General features: G+C 34.0%; 3 protein-coding genes across 13 annotated transcripts; all 3 read left to right on the forward strand.

Moving 5' to 3' along the window:
* Positions 1-149: 149 nt before the first annotated feature.
* LOC142543462 (uncharacterized) lies at positions 150-2,997 on the forward strand. Of its 9 annotated transcripts, XM_075650748.1 has the most exons (9): positions 217-256; positions 361-409; positions 958-1,067; positions 1,164-1,242; positions 1,367-1,491; positions 1,736-1,816; positions 1,894-1,980; positions 2,232-2,285; positions 2,503-2,997. In XM_075650748.1, exons 3-9 carry the CDS (start codon positions 1,017-1,019, stop codon positions 2,770-2,772), a joined length of 747 nt encoding a protein of 248 aa, XP_075506863.1. In that variant the 5' UTR covers positions 217-256; positions 361-409; positions 958-1,016; the 3' UTR covers positions 2,773-2,997. The 9 variants fall into 9 exon arrangements, with proteins under 9 accessions (XP_075506867.1, XP_075506868.1, XP_075506863.1 ...); XM_075650752.1 differs by lacking the exon at positions 958-1,067 and having other exon boundaries at positions 150-256; positions 2,503-2,994; XM_075650753.1 differs by lacking the exon at positions 958-1,067 and having other exon boundaries at positions 155-228; positions 2,503-2,994.
* On the forward strand, positions 190-12,324 carry LOC142543461 (nucleolar GTP-binding protein 1-like). 3 transcript variants are annotated; one of them, XM_075650743.1, is made up of 3 exons: positions 190-286; positions 9,745-11,800; positions 11,921-12,324. In XM_075650743.1, the coding sequence occupies exon 2, from the start codon at positions 9,754-9,756 to the stop codon at positions 11,788-11,790; it is 2,037 nt and encodes a 678-aa protein (XP_075506858.1). In that variant the 5' UTR covers positions 190-286; positions 9,745-9,753; the 3' UTR covers positions 11,791-11,800; positions 11,921-12,324. The 3 variants fall into 3 exon arrangements, with proteins under 3 accessions (XP_075506858.1, XP_075506860.1, XP_075506857.1); XM_075650745.1 differs by lacking the exon at positions 190-286 and adding an exon at positions 9,022-9,139 and having other exon boundaries at positions 9,750-11,800; XM_075650742.1 differs by lacking the exon at positions 190-286 and adding an exon at positions 9,034-9,139.
* A 1,034-nt stretch (positions 12,325-13,358) lies between these two features.
* On the forward strand, positions 13,359-16,187 carry LOC142543463 (uncharacterized). The gene is made up of 3 exons (XM_075650756.1): positions 13,359-13,851; positions 15,501-15,668; positions 15,824-16,187. The coding sequence occupies exons 1-3, from the start codon at positions 13,590-13,592 to the stop codon at positions 16,048-16,050; spliced, it is 657 nt and encodes a 218-aa protein (XP_075506871.1). The 5' UTR covers positions 13,359-13,589; the 3' UTR covers positions 16,051-16,187.
* Positions 16,188-16,517: the final 330 nt, after the last annotated feature.

The raw sequence follows: 16,517 nt of genomic DNA on the forward strand, positions 1-16,517 counted from the left end.
TGTAGTAATATTATACTAATGCAATTTACCCCATCAATTAAATATTCGATTGAGCCCAAAGATGTCTATATTGGGTTTTTATTTTACTGGGTCGGCCCAACAATAAAATTACTCAGTATGAGCCCAAAGCCTGACCACTTAGACAAGTATAAGTATTAAACCTCTAGCATTCCTCTGCACCTGAACTCCACAAAAACCCTGGCAGATCCGCCGTCGAAGATTTCCGGGGTTCTTCTCTCTCAGTCTCCGATTACAAGTCCTATTTCTCTGAATTTCTTGTATTTCGGTAAGGATTCGTAACGTTTAATATATTCTGGAGTCTATATTAGTTTTATTTTGCGTTTATTCTTTCGTACGAAGTTTGTGGAAGCGCTATCCAATGGCTATTACGCACAAATCGGAATCTCCGGTACGCCAAATTCCTTTTCTGCATGAGAAATTCATCGTTTGATTTTCACAATGTGCTTTTTATTCGATAAAATTTTTGTAACGAATAGCTCGATTCAATGTTCTGATTTTTCAAGTGGTTTTCCAATATATCGCATATATTTTCAGTTTCTTTGATCAAATCTGATAAGATGCAATAAAGTTTGGTCGTGATAGATGATGTGATATGGAATTGCTTATATGTGATTGAGTTGCGTTGCTGATATTTTGTACTATTATATGTTTGAAGCAAGAAGGTATTGCAATGCTTTATTCAGTAACTCACTGTGCAGTCAATTGCTTCTATTCTTAATAAGTTCGTGAGAAAGTCAGTAGTTGTTTGTTAGAATAATGCATTATTACGAGACTGTAGAAATAATCATTCTCAGAAGTAACTTCTTTTGTTGTGCGCTCAGAGCTCTCAAATTAACTCTTTTTAGGTTGTCTAACTGTATGTATGAATTTCGGTATCTAGACCTGCTATTTCATATAATGATTTCCTTTTCTCTTTAAATAGTCATGGTTATCTAGGTATGCTAGCTTGAGCTATCTTACCTGTCCTTAAGGAACATAAAAGAAATAATTAGAAGATGAGATTTGTGGCCAGAGCTGATATGTCCTTAAGTATTATTCCCTTGCATGTATGAAAAAATGTTGCTCTATTTCTTCCAGGTGTAATGCAAAAAATGTTAGAAAATGCTTGTTTATCTTAACTTTGTTTGAATAAAAATATTTAGGTAGGAGGAAGTAAACCTTCATGTGGAGAAGTTGTGGATGCTGTTTCATGTGGATCCCTCAATCTGAGAGAATCTAATGGTAAATGTAGCTGCTTTTTCAACAATGATGTGCTCATGTTAGTTGTTGTGCAAAAGATTTTTGTTAGAAATATAGTTGCTGACTTGAGAACTTCTTCACTTACATTCCAAGTTAAATCTTCCAGGTGCTTCAACTGGACATCCTGAAATCAATAAAGGCATTTCTGGGGTTGTAAAAAGGTTCAAGCAGAGGAGAAGTCGAACCAATAACCATGCGTCAGACAGCCTTTCTGATATTGATGATGCTGAGGTATATGCTTCATTAATTCATACTCATCCATTTTGCTTACGTTCTACCACTTTAGTTAAATGTATGCATCCATTTTTACAATTGCTCATGTTCAAGTGCATTTTGTCTCTTTGATAAATTCTTCTTTTATATCTAAGCCTTTTTAAAGTCTCTTTCCAATAAATCATTAAATTCAAGTTCTATTGGTGCCTATTTCTAGATTACTGTCAGCATTTGACTGGTCCTTACATTTAATGCTGTTTAGGTTAGTAGATATCTCAACACCAAGGAGGAGATGCTTTATAAAAGGATGTTATGGGAAGCTATCAATGGAAAATATGTAAATGTAATTTCTCATTCCTTCTTCTCTGCTTCTATTCTTTTTCGTTGCCAATTTAGACATCTGATAAATTTCTCCCAAAGAAACAGGAGAAGGCAGCTGAAAGAAAGAAAGGTGCCCCACTCAAGAAAGCTGCTAAAACCATGGATAAAGTGAAGTCAACAGTTAGTTTATGCTTAACGATGATATTTTTCATAGTTTGGAGCTCCATTCTATGATTGCTCTGTAATTCATGATAAATGCTCTATAAATAAAAAAAGATGGAATCTAAAGAAGTTGCAATCTTATGATATATTCATGGAATTAGTGGTATTAAATATCATGATGCTTATATATTTTTACTTGGATTGCGGTGGATTGTGGATTGTGTTTTTTGCCAGTTTTTATTATGTTACGAGTATGACAGAATTCTTTTCTTCAGAGGCGAAGTTCAAGAATTAACTATGAAGCTTTGAAAATTCTAAATGAAGAATTGGTAAGCATGCTTTTTTATTTTCAAGATAGTCTTCAATCACCAAGTAATTCTGGTAATGCATTACTTTATTTATTTAATTTGTATACCAGTAAAGCTCGTCGGCATGTCTATGAGTTTTAAACAAAGAATGCACATGCAACATGCTTGAGTAAACATATCGTTGGACGTTTAAAAAAAAGAACGATCATCTACTCATACACAACTGATAAAATTGTAGGAACACGTTTCCAAGGCATCTCAATCTCAGATCATCACTGCAGATTCTTGTGCTCTTAGAAGTGACCACACGCCAAGCCTCGAAATGAATGGATCTAATGAAAGTAATGACAGTGGTTTCCAGCCAAAGATGAGTTACGACGAAGAGAATGAAACATCTGCCCCTCGTAGTGGTGATTTCTATGGTCAATATGGAGATGAACATGACACTGACGATTTTTATAATCGATATGGAGATGAAAATCACAGCGACGATTATTTGTTCGATTAGGATGAAGTCTTTTGGAAATATTAGTCGGACTGGCGGTACCATTAGGCATACGATTTAATTGTTGATATGCTATGGGTGAGTAGCTATCATGCACGAATTCTACTAGAATGGTGTACTCGTTATCATAATTTGTCATATACTTCTTGCATACTGATATTTGATAAATACATATCGAAACCTTGTACATGCAAAAATAGAGATATTCGTCATATCAAATGTGGTGGTGATCGTATTTTTTTTACCATATCCAATGATATTATGTCTTGCCAGCGATGATACTTTTAGAGCCAACTTTTAGTTATTATATAGTTATTGCCGACAGTAAACGTAAATTTTATAAAAAATGAAAATTAAGTATGACATTAGAATCCTTGAAAGAGATGATATAGACTATAAAACTCAAATCCTCGGCATTATTAATATATAATTATATGGTGGTAAAACTGTAAAACTATCTTATAAGTTTATTTTATTTTCATCCTTTAAATTTCTTTTGATTTGTTTTTACTCTTCCTTCCATGAAGTATTGGCATGGTGCAAAACATGTGAGTAATTTTGTAGTGTCAACACTAATTTGACAACGTCATAAAAATATATAGCTATAAAAAGAGTAAAGAACAATAAAAAAGCAAAATGACAGGACCAAGACTCCATTGAGAAATGGCAGGACTAACGACCAAACGCAACCTTAGTTTTTATGTAAGACTATTATAGTGTATTGTATTCAATCCACTAGGGATTCTTCAACTATCTCTTTTCCCGAATTTTAAATACCATTTTTTTGGGAATAAAATATGAATTCCACCTTTGAATATATTAAATTGTTGATTTCAATTTTATATAAAATTATTGTTATACCATAAATTATTAATTTTTTCAAAAATTTAAATTAATCTTGATATAATGTCATTATATATTTTTAAAATTAATAATGATATTATAACTCAAAATTTTGTATTGATATATTTAGTATTTGCAAATAGTTAAGAAATATAATTATGAAATTTTCTTTTATAAAATTGTGTTTTTGGGATTGAATGTTTAGTTATTTGTGACGTTGATGTAACTATAAGCACAAAGATCAATCCTTAGGTCATTCATTACCTTCACAAATTTGAAGATGAAATCTAATAAGTATATTTGTCAAGGTCCACACATTTAACTATGGGGTTCTTGTAACAATTTTTTAGGTCTCTTTTCAATTTTTGAATCTAATTCTTGGACCTAGAGTAATTTATAATTCCGATTAACCTGAAAGCTTTGTTACTTTATCAGCTCCTCTGATTTTTTTTGTTATGCGTTGATATTTACTCAAAGTAAAGATATTGAAACTTGATGAACTAGCATATTTTTTCTGTGATTGTGAGTTGAATTAAAGTTCTATGACAGGATCAGAATTGACCATCAGGCTGGAATTCAAATGGTATTTTGAATATTAAAGTATATTAGGATACTCTTCAAAATTAAGATGAATAAATTAGGCTTTTTGAAAATTTATGAAGTTGTGGTGTTTATGGATTGTTGAGAAATAGTTGGACTTTGCTCTGGATTTCAGAGACGCCAGAAAAAGATATGTTTTCAACTTAAACAACCTTTTCTTTTGTGTTTTGTATCTTTTTTCTTCGAAGATCATATTTGCACAACCATAGAAAATATTCATGTTATTTCTCACAGTTAGGGAACAGGTCCTAAAAAAACCTTATATATCATATGTAAAACTATCCAATTTCATCGTGAAATGAATTTAATATTATTTACTCCTTTGATTGTAGAACATGCTTTGTAAGGCTATTCTTGCATTTCTCTCTCTTTAAAAAAATATAGCAAAAAAAATTTTTAAAAGGAAAAATCACAGGAGAACGTAGAGGAAGAAGGTTGTTTACGCGATCGACGTGATAGTGGTGGTTTTTTTGGATCAACTCGATCGTTTGTAAGGCTTGGTGTTGTTGAATGTGTTGTGATTGGTTGGGGATTGAAGTTGTGCTTTCTACTTGATTTTTCGGAATTTTTAGAATGTTTTATTTGTTTGATTGATTGTTGTGGGTTTGTGGTGATGTTTTTTTTATATTTTTTCTGTCACTGTTCTACGTTTGTGATAATGCTCTGGTTTCGAAATTTTATCACTAAGTTTTGATTATGTGTGAATGATAGGAAGGCAAAACTGTATTGTTCTTGGTGAAAGTTTTTGGCAAAAAAATTGTTTTTGTTGGGGAAATCTCCTTCTGTGTGTATGAAATCATATTGGGTGATCCGTATCTATCTCTCATATCAATAATACTAAAGATAGTTACTACGCTGATAGCTGCGAACCTGGGCAAATATCTCAAGAATTGAGGTGACGATACCTAGTAACACATAATGACTATATACAATATGTATAAACATATTTTACGACTTTGTTCTTATTAGGGTGTTAACTTAACCGACACATTTTATACATACATGATTTAAACATTTATATATATATATATATATATATATATATATATATATATATTATATATATATATTTTATTGTTTAGTTAATAGCATTAGAAAAAATTAGGTACAAAATTAGTTTTAAAAAGAATAGACATTACAACAAAATCCATAGTTAAGCTTACATGCACTTAAATTGTAAGTGTTTGAAAATAGTAGAGAAATATTAAGAAGAAAAGGATACTTCAACCAATTAACATGAAGAAAAGAATGACTATTCCAATATATATAAACACTACATTTGGCGACTTTGTTCTTATCATTAGGCTAGCAATAAGCACATTTTACATATACATGTGATTTTTTTAATTGATTTCAACATCTATATTTCTCAAAATTCTAGCCTATTGCATTTTTTAGGTAATAATGTTTATAATAAATTACCTGCAAAATAGTTTCAAAAGTATACACATTATAAGTACCACATTCTTGTTTGGCATGTTTTAGATCTTAGTGTGTTAAATCTTCTTTAGAGTCGAGGCTTCTTTTACCAGTTGAGCGGCTTTGATTTTTAATTGGATTTGTTGTGAAGATGCTCTTTTTGTATTTTTGAAGTGCTTTCTTGAGATCAAGCATGGGTATATCAGCCAACAACTCTTTGTGAACATGTAAAGAGGAGTTCTTTTCTTCGTAACTGTGTGACGTTGATGATGATTTAGATAGTAGGAGACATGCTATGTTTGTATTTCGTACAAATTTTATCCCTCTTGCTTCGTTTCTTGATGTCCTAACTTGGAAAAGGAATCGCAACTCTTTGAATTTTTCATTGATATCATTAGGGATGAAATGTCTTTCCTGTTATAGATAAGAAAAATAAAATTTAAAAGACATAAGAGTTTTGTATTGAAGGAACTAGTTTTATTAAATATACATCTTGTTTTGCTTCAATGATCTCTGCACCTAACATGCCTAATAATATTTTTGCTTCCTTGTGTTCCACAAAGGCAATCAAACCTGTAGTTCCATCGAATAATTCTTCTTGGAAACATAACCCATATTGATATAGTAACCCTTTGTAAAAATTATTTCATAATGTAATGATCAAAGATCTACGCCCTGTATGCATAAGGAAATTGTAATTTTTCATTCATTATAATTGGAGAAAACTCTGAATTGCACCAATTCAGAGCTTGTGTTTCGATACAAGTTTACTCTCATTGACAACCCCAAAGTCTTGTAAATTCTTTTAGTTCTTTTAACAAAACACGGTGGGAAGACATGTATAACACCACATAGCAAATATGAAAAAAGAAAAAGAAAAAAGAAGCTCATTAATAAAATAATAAAGAGAAAGTCATACTTTAATTACATAGAAAAAGAGAATTCGGAAAATGACTTGGCTGATTTGCCTATTTGTCACATCTGTTAATTCAGTAAACTATGCAAATTGTGTAAGTTGATAAATGTGGTCCATGGGTAACTGTTCTTGTCGGCCTGTAAGCTTGATGTAAGTACTTTTGCTAAGGATCATTTGGTGGTTTGAAGTCGCTAGAGTTGACGTGTTTTTAGTTATTTCCTTAATCTTTGCATTCCCCGCATAATAGGTTTTTGTACAACTCAGGTAATTTGTCTAACTTGTCAACATCTCGTTAATAAAAGGTACACTGCATGCTTCCATTCTGCTCAAATGAATAATGTAAAAGAAAATGAAGTGAATAATTTTATTGAACGAATTGAATGGATTTTACTTCTTCAACAACAAAAACAAGTTTTTATCACCATTCCCATTTCCTGAGACGAACTGGAGTTTTTTCTGCAATCACTAATTTTACGAACCAGTTTTGAACCTCCGATTTCAGACTCCCAAGTGTTGTTCACTTATCTGCCATTGACCTGAAAGGGAAGAAAAGAGGAAAAAAAAAACTTGATTAATATTGAAAATTTTAACTGTAAACTTTGGGAAAGAAATAACAATTACAAATAATGATTATAATTAACATTCTAGAAATTTCCAAAAATTCATAGTTTATTATAATTTATTCTGTGTTTTCGTTGTATGAAAGTTGAAATTAAAATTATCGTTTTGTATTAAGAATATGAAACAAAGTATTTTGAATTCAAATTTTAATACTATAGATATAAAGTTTGGAAAAAAAGCCACAATTCAAATATGACGATGATGTATCTGCAATATTTAACAGAATATAAAAGTTTGACCTTGTGATTCATTAATTGTCATTCTTTTAAATTAAATAGATGAGAAATTACCACGTCGAGCTTCTAAAGTTTTACGGGGAATAAATACAGGTTTTATTGCACGGGTGCTAACTGAAATTTTAGCGTAAATAACATTTTTGTTAAAATCTTTTCAAAGAAGCCGTACCATTACAAAGTCTTTCAGTTGGATTAATATTTTTTAGCAACGTGATTGATGCATTTATTTTCAAAGTTAGTTTACGAGGAAGAAGTCCATTGGAGTCAAGAAGTGAAACAATGCATCTTGGTCGGGTACAACACAAGTGTTTGTGCTTCAATGACAACTAAAGTATATAGTTTCAATAACAACTAAAATCTGGAGAAGGGATTTACCATACAGAAGAATTGGAAGAAGAAAGAAATCTTTCAACTCTTGCAACTGGCACAACAGATCATTCCACAGACTAAATGTGTACAATAACTGATACACAAGCGAACAAATTAATGATCATTAACTACGTTGGAAAAGAAAAAAAGGAACTAAGAATTAGTATATATCCACAAATTTGAAATATTTTACTCAAACAAACTTTTTTCCTACAATCATTTCGATCCAAACTCATGTAATAACACCAGCCCTTCTTGAAAAGTTAACCAAGAAAAAAACACACAAGTAAGGAAATCTTGAATTGAAATTTCATTTCCATGTACATTGTATGGTCCAAAAGTAAAGAAAAAAGGGGAAACAAGAGAGCCAGCCAACAAAAATCTAAGTAGAGGGCAGCCAAATTTGCCAAGTTTTCACATCAAAATCCGATCGATTGCACCTTTATTTTAAAGTAGATCGATTCGATTATCATTTCAATTATGAAAACAATTATTTGAAGCAAATAAAAATCCCTCTATGAGAGTTACTCACTTGTCCACAATTGGACCTATATGGTCTAACCCAAAAATCAATTTCAAAATTAATTAATGTTTAGAGTTTGTCAAAAACAAGTTAACTACAAATTTTGTGAAAGTTAATGTAATATGTTTTTTTTATGACGAAGGAACTCGTAACGAATTTTTAAAGTGGGCATTGCATAAACCGTCGGACTAACGCAATAGTCTGCAAATCACATTAGTCAGATAAACTGCACTGAGCATGTCTCGTACGAGATGCTCGGAGTTGACACAATTTTTGGTTACTAAAAAATTGTACCATTTAGTTAATCTTCAAATTAGTGGGTAGCTAAGCGTTAAGTAACTTAATTTATTTAAGTTTAGAAATCAATCCAACCCGAAAATTCTTGTAATAATAATCAAATATAATAGTGTTCAGGACGTTATAAAGGTGTAAATTATTTAAAATTTTAAATCATGTTTATTCCAATGTTAGTTAAAAAATTTGATATAAAAGTGTAGTAAATATTTTATCAATGCAATTTACACCACCATTTAAATATTCGATTGAAAGAAACTTATTGGGTTTTTATTTTACTGGGTTGGCCCAAAAAAAATTCCTCAATCCGAGCCCAGCAGCCCAAAGAAACTTATTGGGTTTTTATTTTACTGGGTTGGCCCAAACAAAATTCCTCAATTCGAGCCCAAAGCCCGAACATTTAGGCAAGTAAAGGTTATAAACCTCTGAAAGCATTCTTCAGTGGGAACTCCACAAAAACCCTGGCAGAGGCGCCGTCGAAGATTTCCTCGGTTCTTCCCGCTCAGTCTCCGATTACAAGTCCTATTTTTCTGAATTGCTTGTATTTCGGTAAGGATTTGTGACGTTTGATATCTTCTGGAGTCTATGTTAGTTTTATTTTGTGTTTAAATTAGCGTGCACCTCTTAATACCGAACAACCGTGCGTTGTCAAGTTTCTCTGTGGTTCCTTTTGTTGCCTAAGGTACCGTCTGTAACATTGTATCTATGAACTTTGATTGATTTGGGCTTGTGAACGAGAATTAGAAACAGATTTGTACAACTATTTGATCATTTCCAAGGAATTCAGCTAGTTAGTAGTCGGTTTCGCCGTATTTGATCGTTTTTATTCGTTTTGTGTCGTGTTACATATTTGATTCCGAGTTGTATGTATTGAACTTGGATCCATAAACTAGAAGCATTTCTGTTTAATTTTTAATAATATTCTTTGGGTTTTGTTTTCAAACCTCGATATTCAGTCATGAGTCACATGACTCATGAAATGCAGGCTCTAGTTATGATTAATCGTTAGAATTTTATCTCCAATACTGTTGAGGTATCTTTTGCTTCCTTGTTATTACTGTTTTTTTGCTTATGAAAAATGTAGTAGGCTGATTATTTCTATACTTTGTGTGCTAATTTTTGTTCTTTTTTTCTGTTCCCTGTATATTGTGAAGGAAAGCAAGATGGTTCAGTACAATTTCAAGAAGATTACTGTTGTCCCCACGGGGAAAGAATTCGTTGATATTATCCTGTCTCGAACTCAACGAAGAACACCAACACAAGTTCACAAAGGATATGCCATATCACGCCTTCGCCGGTTTTACATGCGCAAAGTGAAGTTCACGCAACAGAATTTTCACGAGAAGCTTTCTGCCATTATCGAGGAGTTCCCTCGGCTTGATGGTATACATCCTTTTTATGGGGATCTTCTCCATGTTCTATATAACAAAGACCATTACAAGCTTGCTCTAGGACAAATTAATACAGCAAGGAACTTGATTGGAAAGATTGCAAAGGATTATGTTAAATTATTAAAGTATGGAGATTCTCTTTATCGATGTAAGTCACTGAAGGTTGCTGCTCTTGGTCGTATGTGTACCTTGATTAAACGAATTGGGCCTAGTTTGGCTTATCTTGAGCAGATACGACAACACATGGCAAGGCTACCTTCAATTGATCCAACTACTAGAACGGTCTTGATCTGTGGGTACCCGAATGTTGGCAAGAGTTCGTTCATCAACAAAATTACGAGGGCTGATGTTGATGTACAGCCATATGCCTTCACCACGAAGTCACTGTTTGTTGGTCATACAGACTATAAATATCTTAGATACCAAGTGATTGACACTCCAGGTATTTTGGATCGACCATTTGAGGATCGTAATATCATTGAAATGTGCAGCATCACAGCTCTTGCCCATTTGAGAGCTGCTGTTCTGTTTTTCCTGGATGTATCTGGTTCCTGTGGATACAGTATTGCACAGCAAGCAGCTCTTTTTCACAGCATCAAGTCATTATTTATGAACAAACCGTTGATCATTGTCTGTAACAAAACTGATTTGCAGCCAATTGAAGGGATCTCTGACGATGATAAGAAGTTGGTGATGGAGATGAAAGCAGAAGCTATGAAAACTGTAATAGGTCAAGGTGGTGAGCCAACGGATGAAGAAGGTGTTCTTTTGAGTATGAGCACTTTGACTGAGGAAGGCGTAATTGCTGTAAAGAATGCAGCTTGTGAGAGATTATTGAATCAGAGAGTGGAAATGAAAATGAAGTCGAAAAAGTTAAATGATTGCCTGAACCGCTTCCACGTCGCCATACCCAAGCCTCGTGACCAGAAGGAGAGACCACCTTGTATACCTGAAGCTGTTTTGGAAGCTCGACGAAAGCAAGCTGAGGCAACTTCAGAGAAACAAAAGAGGAAGCTAGAGAAAGACCTCGAGGAAGAGAATGGAGGTGCTGGTGTATACTCCGCAAGCTTGAGGAAGCATTATATTTTAGCGGATGATGAGTGGAAAGAAGATATTATGCCAGAAATTCTTGATGGGCACAATGTATACGACTTTATCGACCCAGATATATTAATGAGGCTTGAGGAGTTGGAGCAAGAAGAAGGTGTCCAACAGGGGCTAGGGGTGGATGACGATTTTGAGATGGATGGAGCCGAGTTGACCCCTGAAGAACAATTAGCGCTTGCAGAGATCAGGAAGAAGAAAAGTTTGCTTATCCAACAGCATAGGATCAAAAAGAGCACTGCTGAGAGCCGACCAGTCGTGCCCAGAAAGTTTGATAAAGATAAACAATTTACAACTGAAAGAATGGGCAGACAATTATCATCTTTGGGTCTTGATCCCACCATGGCGGTTAACCGTGCCCGGAGTAAATCCAGGGGTCGTAAAAGGGAGAGATCCCTCGATCGAGATGGCAATGATCGTGCCGTTTCTATGGATGTGGATGGTGACCAACCAAACAAGAAGATGCGGTTGTCAAGATCTCTTTCAAGATCTAGGTCGAAGTCACGACCACCAGGTGAAGTTGTGCCTGGAGAGGGTTTCAAAGATACTGCTCAGAAACAGAAGGCCATAAAAATGGCTAAACGGTCTGTCAAGAAGAGAAACAAAGATGCTCGTAAAGGAGAGGCGGATAGAGTCATTCCTACACTCAAGCCGAAACACTTGTTCTCCGGCAAGCGCTCCACTGGGAAAACAGACAGACGTTAGTTACATAAAGGTAATCCCAAAAAAAAAAAATACAATAGACTAATTTTATACTGTGTATTGTGTACCATATCTTTTCATACCATGCTTCGATATTTAAATGCACTTCCTTCCCAATTTTGGTTTTCCATAGGTCATAAACGGAAGCCTGTGGAGTTCTGCGTCAGATGTTTCACACAACTGAGTGATTTTATGGAAGATTTTAATAATGCTGGGAGTCTGTTTAAACTACTTTTTGTCGCTACTTCGACTCTTGAAATGTTTTTGTTTTATTATAATTTTAATTTTTTGATAATGCTTTTCATTTTGATTGAATTTTAAATGTGTTATGAGCGAATTTGGTATGAATTTGTTACAGTACTGTTGCAGCAACAGTCTTTTGCACCTTTTTCTTGCCTAGTTGAGTTATAGTGGCCAGGTAGAGAAGTACCACCATATGTGCAAGATGAGCTGCCGAACTAGCTTGTGAGCCTCTCAATGAATGCTTAAAAACGCTGTTGAATTCTTTGGTTATTAATTATTATGCATCGTCGTTAGTATCTCACCGGCTCAGATTAGGAGGTTGTTTCATTAATTCAACTAATGTTGTTGCTATGTAGTAACATTGGCAGTACCAAATAGGGGTGAATGAATTGAAAGTTGAATATGATGAAAAATTGAAGGTTTGGGTTCAAGTTTGACTCGAAAAAATTGGAAACATATTCGCGAGTTATTCACATTATGTTAAAATATCAAAGCTTGCAAGTTGTTCACAACTATCTAATAATATAATTTGGGTTTGGGTTTGATTCGAAAAAAATTCCAACATATTCGAGTTTGATTTGAAAAGTTTTAGAACTGGTTTGAAAGAAGTTGAAATATATTCAAATTTGTCTCGAAAAACTTGTGAACTAATAATTTTGCGTATCTCTCTCTGATCACAAAACATTGAAAAATATCTTCTAAGTATTAGTTTTAAGTTTATTTAAATAGGAAAAAACTAAACGGGTTTATTTTTTTTAAAAAAATTAGTCTAATTATTTGTGTGTGGAGACGTATTTTTAATTCGTATATATATGTATGTAGGGATGTAATCGAGTCGAGCCGAGCCGAACTATTGAATTTTTGAGTTTGGTTCGTTTATAATCGATCCGAGTTCGAGCTTTATTTAACAAATATATGCATGGCTCACGAGCTTATTCAAGCTTTTATCGAGCCTAAACAAGCTTAATAAATATAAATTATACATTTAAATTTTCATTAAATTAATTAAAAAGTAAATTATATATTTAAAAAAATATATATTATTCTTACTAAAATTTGTAAATTTATTATAATAAATAAATTTAATAAATTTTTCTATATATTTCATAAATAATATTCAAAATCAATAAATCAAATATCAAAACTATTATTTTTTCATCTAAAAGATTACTAATGAACTTACTAACGAACATGTTGACGAGCTAACGAGCCGAATACTGTAAAGCTTGAGTTTGGTTTGTTTATCTTAACGAGCCTCGTTAAACGAGTTTTTATCGAATCGAGATTCGAATAGCTTACAAATAGGTTTGATTTATTATTAAGAAATTCTTTTCCTACAGTTTTAAGCATAGGAGATTCGTTTCCTCTGTGGAGGCAGCAGCGAAAGTGATCCTGACCGTCGATCAACTCTCTCTGATTAACTCTCTCTATAACGAAATCGAGTTGAAGCTTAGGGAAAAGAATCGAAAAGCATTGAATCCAATCGATTACTATTCTGAATATGATATCGTTTGAAGATTAACTGTATCATCGATCGATTTTCATATTGAGAAAGAGACATGGCGGTGCTCAGGCGAGGCGTCCGGGCTGCATTGACGGCGTTTATTGTAGGAAGGGAGAGCTGGAGTGCGACTTCGACGCCGTTGATTCGCCGCCTCTATTCCACGGGGTCGCTGGATTCGCTTTTGTCCTCACCGGCTGATCCGATGTTGCTAGAAGAATCGGATGCTGCGGCTGTTGTGGATGCGGTAGGGATGACGCCTACTCTGCTGCAGCCACGCGTTGTCGTGTACGACGGCGTTTGCCACCTCTGCCACAGTGGTACTCTTCTCACTTTAATATTATTATTTCCGTGTTTGTGTCCGCATATCATCTTCCTATTCTTTCATTTACCCGTGTTCTTTTTTCATGAATAAATGCTATGAGCCAGGCGGATTATTCAGTTCTGAAATGCGAATGCATTTGGATTAGTTCAATTTCAACTTTCTTGTGCTTGAGAAAGCGAAAGCGGTAACTAGAGTCTAGAGAGCTGATAATTCGAATTGAGAGTAAATATTCAAAACGAGAGCTGAGAATTACTAATATTAGTTATGATGCTTAACTGCTTAGAGTGAGATAAATGAGTTGATTGTATTATTGGAGCTTGAGAAAGATTAAAGGACTACCGGATTATTCCAATCAAATCTTCTTGGAGTCGTGAAACTGTGGACATTGGGATTAATTAAAATATAATGGTCTGCTAGTAGATTCTTCCACTTTCTGATTGGTGATTGGAGATTATCTATGGATTCAGCTCATTTTTTCATTTTCATTGTTGTGAGCTATAAAGAGATGGCGATGAAAGAGTATAGTGACTTCGCAATGGAATCTAGCTGGCCGATATCATATGGCCTACTTTCTCCTTGATAAATTTTTGCATGTAGATAGCGGGAACATTATTCGGGTGAGTGTTTACTCCTTAAAATGGAGTTCTGATGAGCAGAAGAGATATCATGGTATTAAGGAGTGGAGAAGAACCATCTAGAATTATAAAAACTTGAAAATTGTGTATTGATGCAAGCCTTAACTTAGTAACCTTGTGGCCAAATGAACTCAAGTTACTTGTTGTGTACATTAATTTGATCCGTGGCACTGACATGATTGAAATTATGGAATCAACAAAAAAAATACTGTTTACAGCATGATCCATAATCTGCCGCCAATATTTGTGCTTCATCCTTTGTAATCTAGATTGACTCCCTTTATATGTTGTCTCCTATCTGAAATGGTTGCTGCCCCAACTATGTTATCTTGCTCTGTCAATTGTTACTGGTCATTTATATTGCATAGGTGTGCTTTGTCAATGGCACGCCTTGCTGACATGATGATTTTTTCTATCGAAGTTAATTATGTTTATTAAGTGTCGGATTTTCTTTTTCCAACCATATTTGATAATTGTTCAAAGGGAATCTCCAGTTAGTCACCAATGTAGGTCCCTTGGTATTCAAATGAAAAATGGAAAAACGAAAAAAAGAAAGAAAGGGTAATGTATTTTAAGGTGAGAAGTTGGTGTTTGTTGCCTAATTGTCTTGCTTATGGCTTTATGATCCTTTGTTATCAGCAATAGATTTTTTGTATCAAGATGCTTGGATCAGTCAATTTAAGTGGTTGATCCTTAGAAATCTGTGTGTATTTATACTACTCTATCGCGTTGTCAAAATCATGCCTTCCAAAATTTGTTATGTGGTGGTGATAGACATTGTTTCTTGCAAATTTGAAAGGATTCTAAGGCATGCAATCTCTTCCAATGTCACTTAACATAGATTTTCAAGATTTGACGACTCAATTGCTGCTTTTGTGTGTTAACATGTTGTGGTCCATCAAGTAAGTGGTCCATCAAGTAATTCTTGTTGTTTATCATTGTTACTCTTATCTTGCTTGGACGCTCCTGGTCAGAACTGTTAACCTCTTATTAATACTTCAATATGCAGGAGTGAAATGGATAATTCGGGCTGACAAGGATAAGAAAATTAAGTTTTGTTGCCTACAATCAAAAGCTGCTGAGCCTTACATGCGAGTGAGTGGAGTTGATCGAGATGATGTTCTTCGTCGCATCCTGTTTATTGAAGGACCTGGTTTATATCATCAAGGCTCTACTGGTAATTTATTTATTTTACTGATCCTCACACTTAACATTAACTGATCACGATGTCTTTGTGCTGAGTCTGCTGACAAATACATTGTTGAATATTAAAATCCCGTTCAGATAAATCTCGCTTATTCTAACAATTTCTCAATTCCAATTTCTCTGCAGCTGGTTTGAGGGTTCTATCTTACTTGCCATTGCCTTATTCTTCATTGAGTTCCCTCACGATCATCCCCACTCCTTTGAGAGATGTTGTTTATGATTACGTTGCCAGACGACGGTATGACTGGTTTGGGAAGGACGATGATTGTTTGGTGTTGAAGCAAACAGAGTTACTGGAGCGTTTCATCGATTGGGAAGAACTGCTCGAGCGTAGTCGCCAACGACAAATTTGAAACTGAAACATACTTCTAACTTGTAGGACTCGTTTAGCAACATGAAATAGGCAGCTATAAGTGAGGTTGAAATGTATACATTTACACAATGCTTTGACTCAAGCACGGAATCTGGATATCCTTTTCTGAACAAATAACCAACGCCCAACTCACTGAATCGGGATTATAATTTATTCCTTAATCAATCACCATTATGAATTAGGCAGCATATTTTTTCAACATCAACCCAAATTTTCTATTCAAAGTGATGATTAAAGGAATATTAACACTATTATTAATTTCAAAGTAAGAAATTAACATATAAGTACTCGGAAAACACGATGTAGGAGAAAAGTAGTATTTAAATACATTAGGACAACTTTGGGTACATTATTGATGAACTTTGTCCTTCGGTTTAATTATTATTGTTTGACTCATGTTATTCCCTGTCTCCAAAAGTTCGATTAATCTCCATCTCAAATGTGAAA

The sequence above is a fragment of the Primulina tabacum genome, chromosome 4 (assembly GCF_025594145.1).
Source record: "Primulina tabacum isolate GXHZ01 chromosome 4, ASM2559414v2, whole genome shotgun sequence".
Classification (NCBI taxonomy): domain Eukaryota; kingdom Viridiplantae; phylum Streptophyta; class Magnoliopsida; order Lamiales; family Gesneriaceae; genus Primulina; species Primulina tabacum.

Coding starts and splice junctions, on each gene's coding strand:
- LOC142543461 (XM_075650743.1), top strand. CDS start 9,754: ATGGTTCAGTACAATTTCAAGAAGATTACTGTTGTCCCCACGGGGAAA.
- LOC142543462 (XM_075650748.1), top strand. CDS start 1,017: ATGAGATTTGTGGCCAGAGCTGATATGTCCTTAAGTATTATTCCCTTG. Junction 1,817..1,893: donor TCAATGGAAAATATGTAAAT/GTAATTTCTCAT, acceptor TTTCTCCCAAAG/AAACAGGAGAAGGCAGCTGA. Junction 2,286..2,502: donor AAATTCTAAATGAAGAATTG/GTAAGCATGCTT, acceptor ATAAAATTGTAG/GAACACGTTTCCAAGGCATC.
- LOC142543463 (XM_075650756.1), top strand. CDS start 13,590: ATGGCGGTGCTCAGGCGAGGCGTCCGGGCTGCATTGACGGCGTTTATT. Junction 13,852..15,500: donor TTGCCACCTCTGCCACAGTG/GTACTCTTCTCA, acceptor TTCAATATGCAG/GAGTGAAATGGATAATTCGG. Junction 15,669..15,823: donor ATATCATCAAGGCTCTACTG/GTAATTTATTTA, acceptor ATTTCTCTGCAG/CTGGTTTGAGGGTTCTATCT.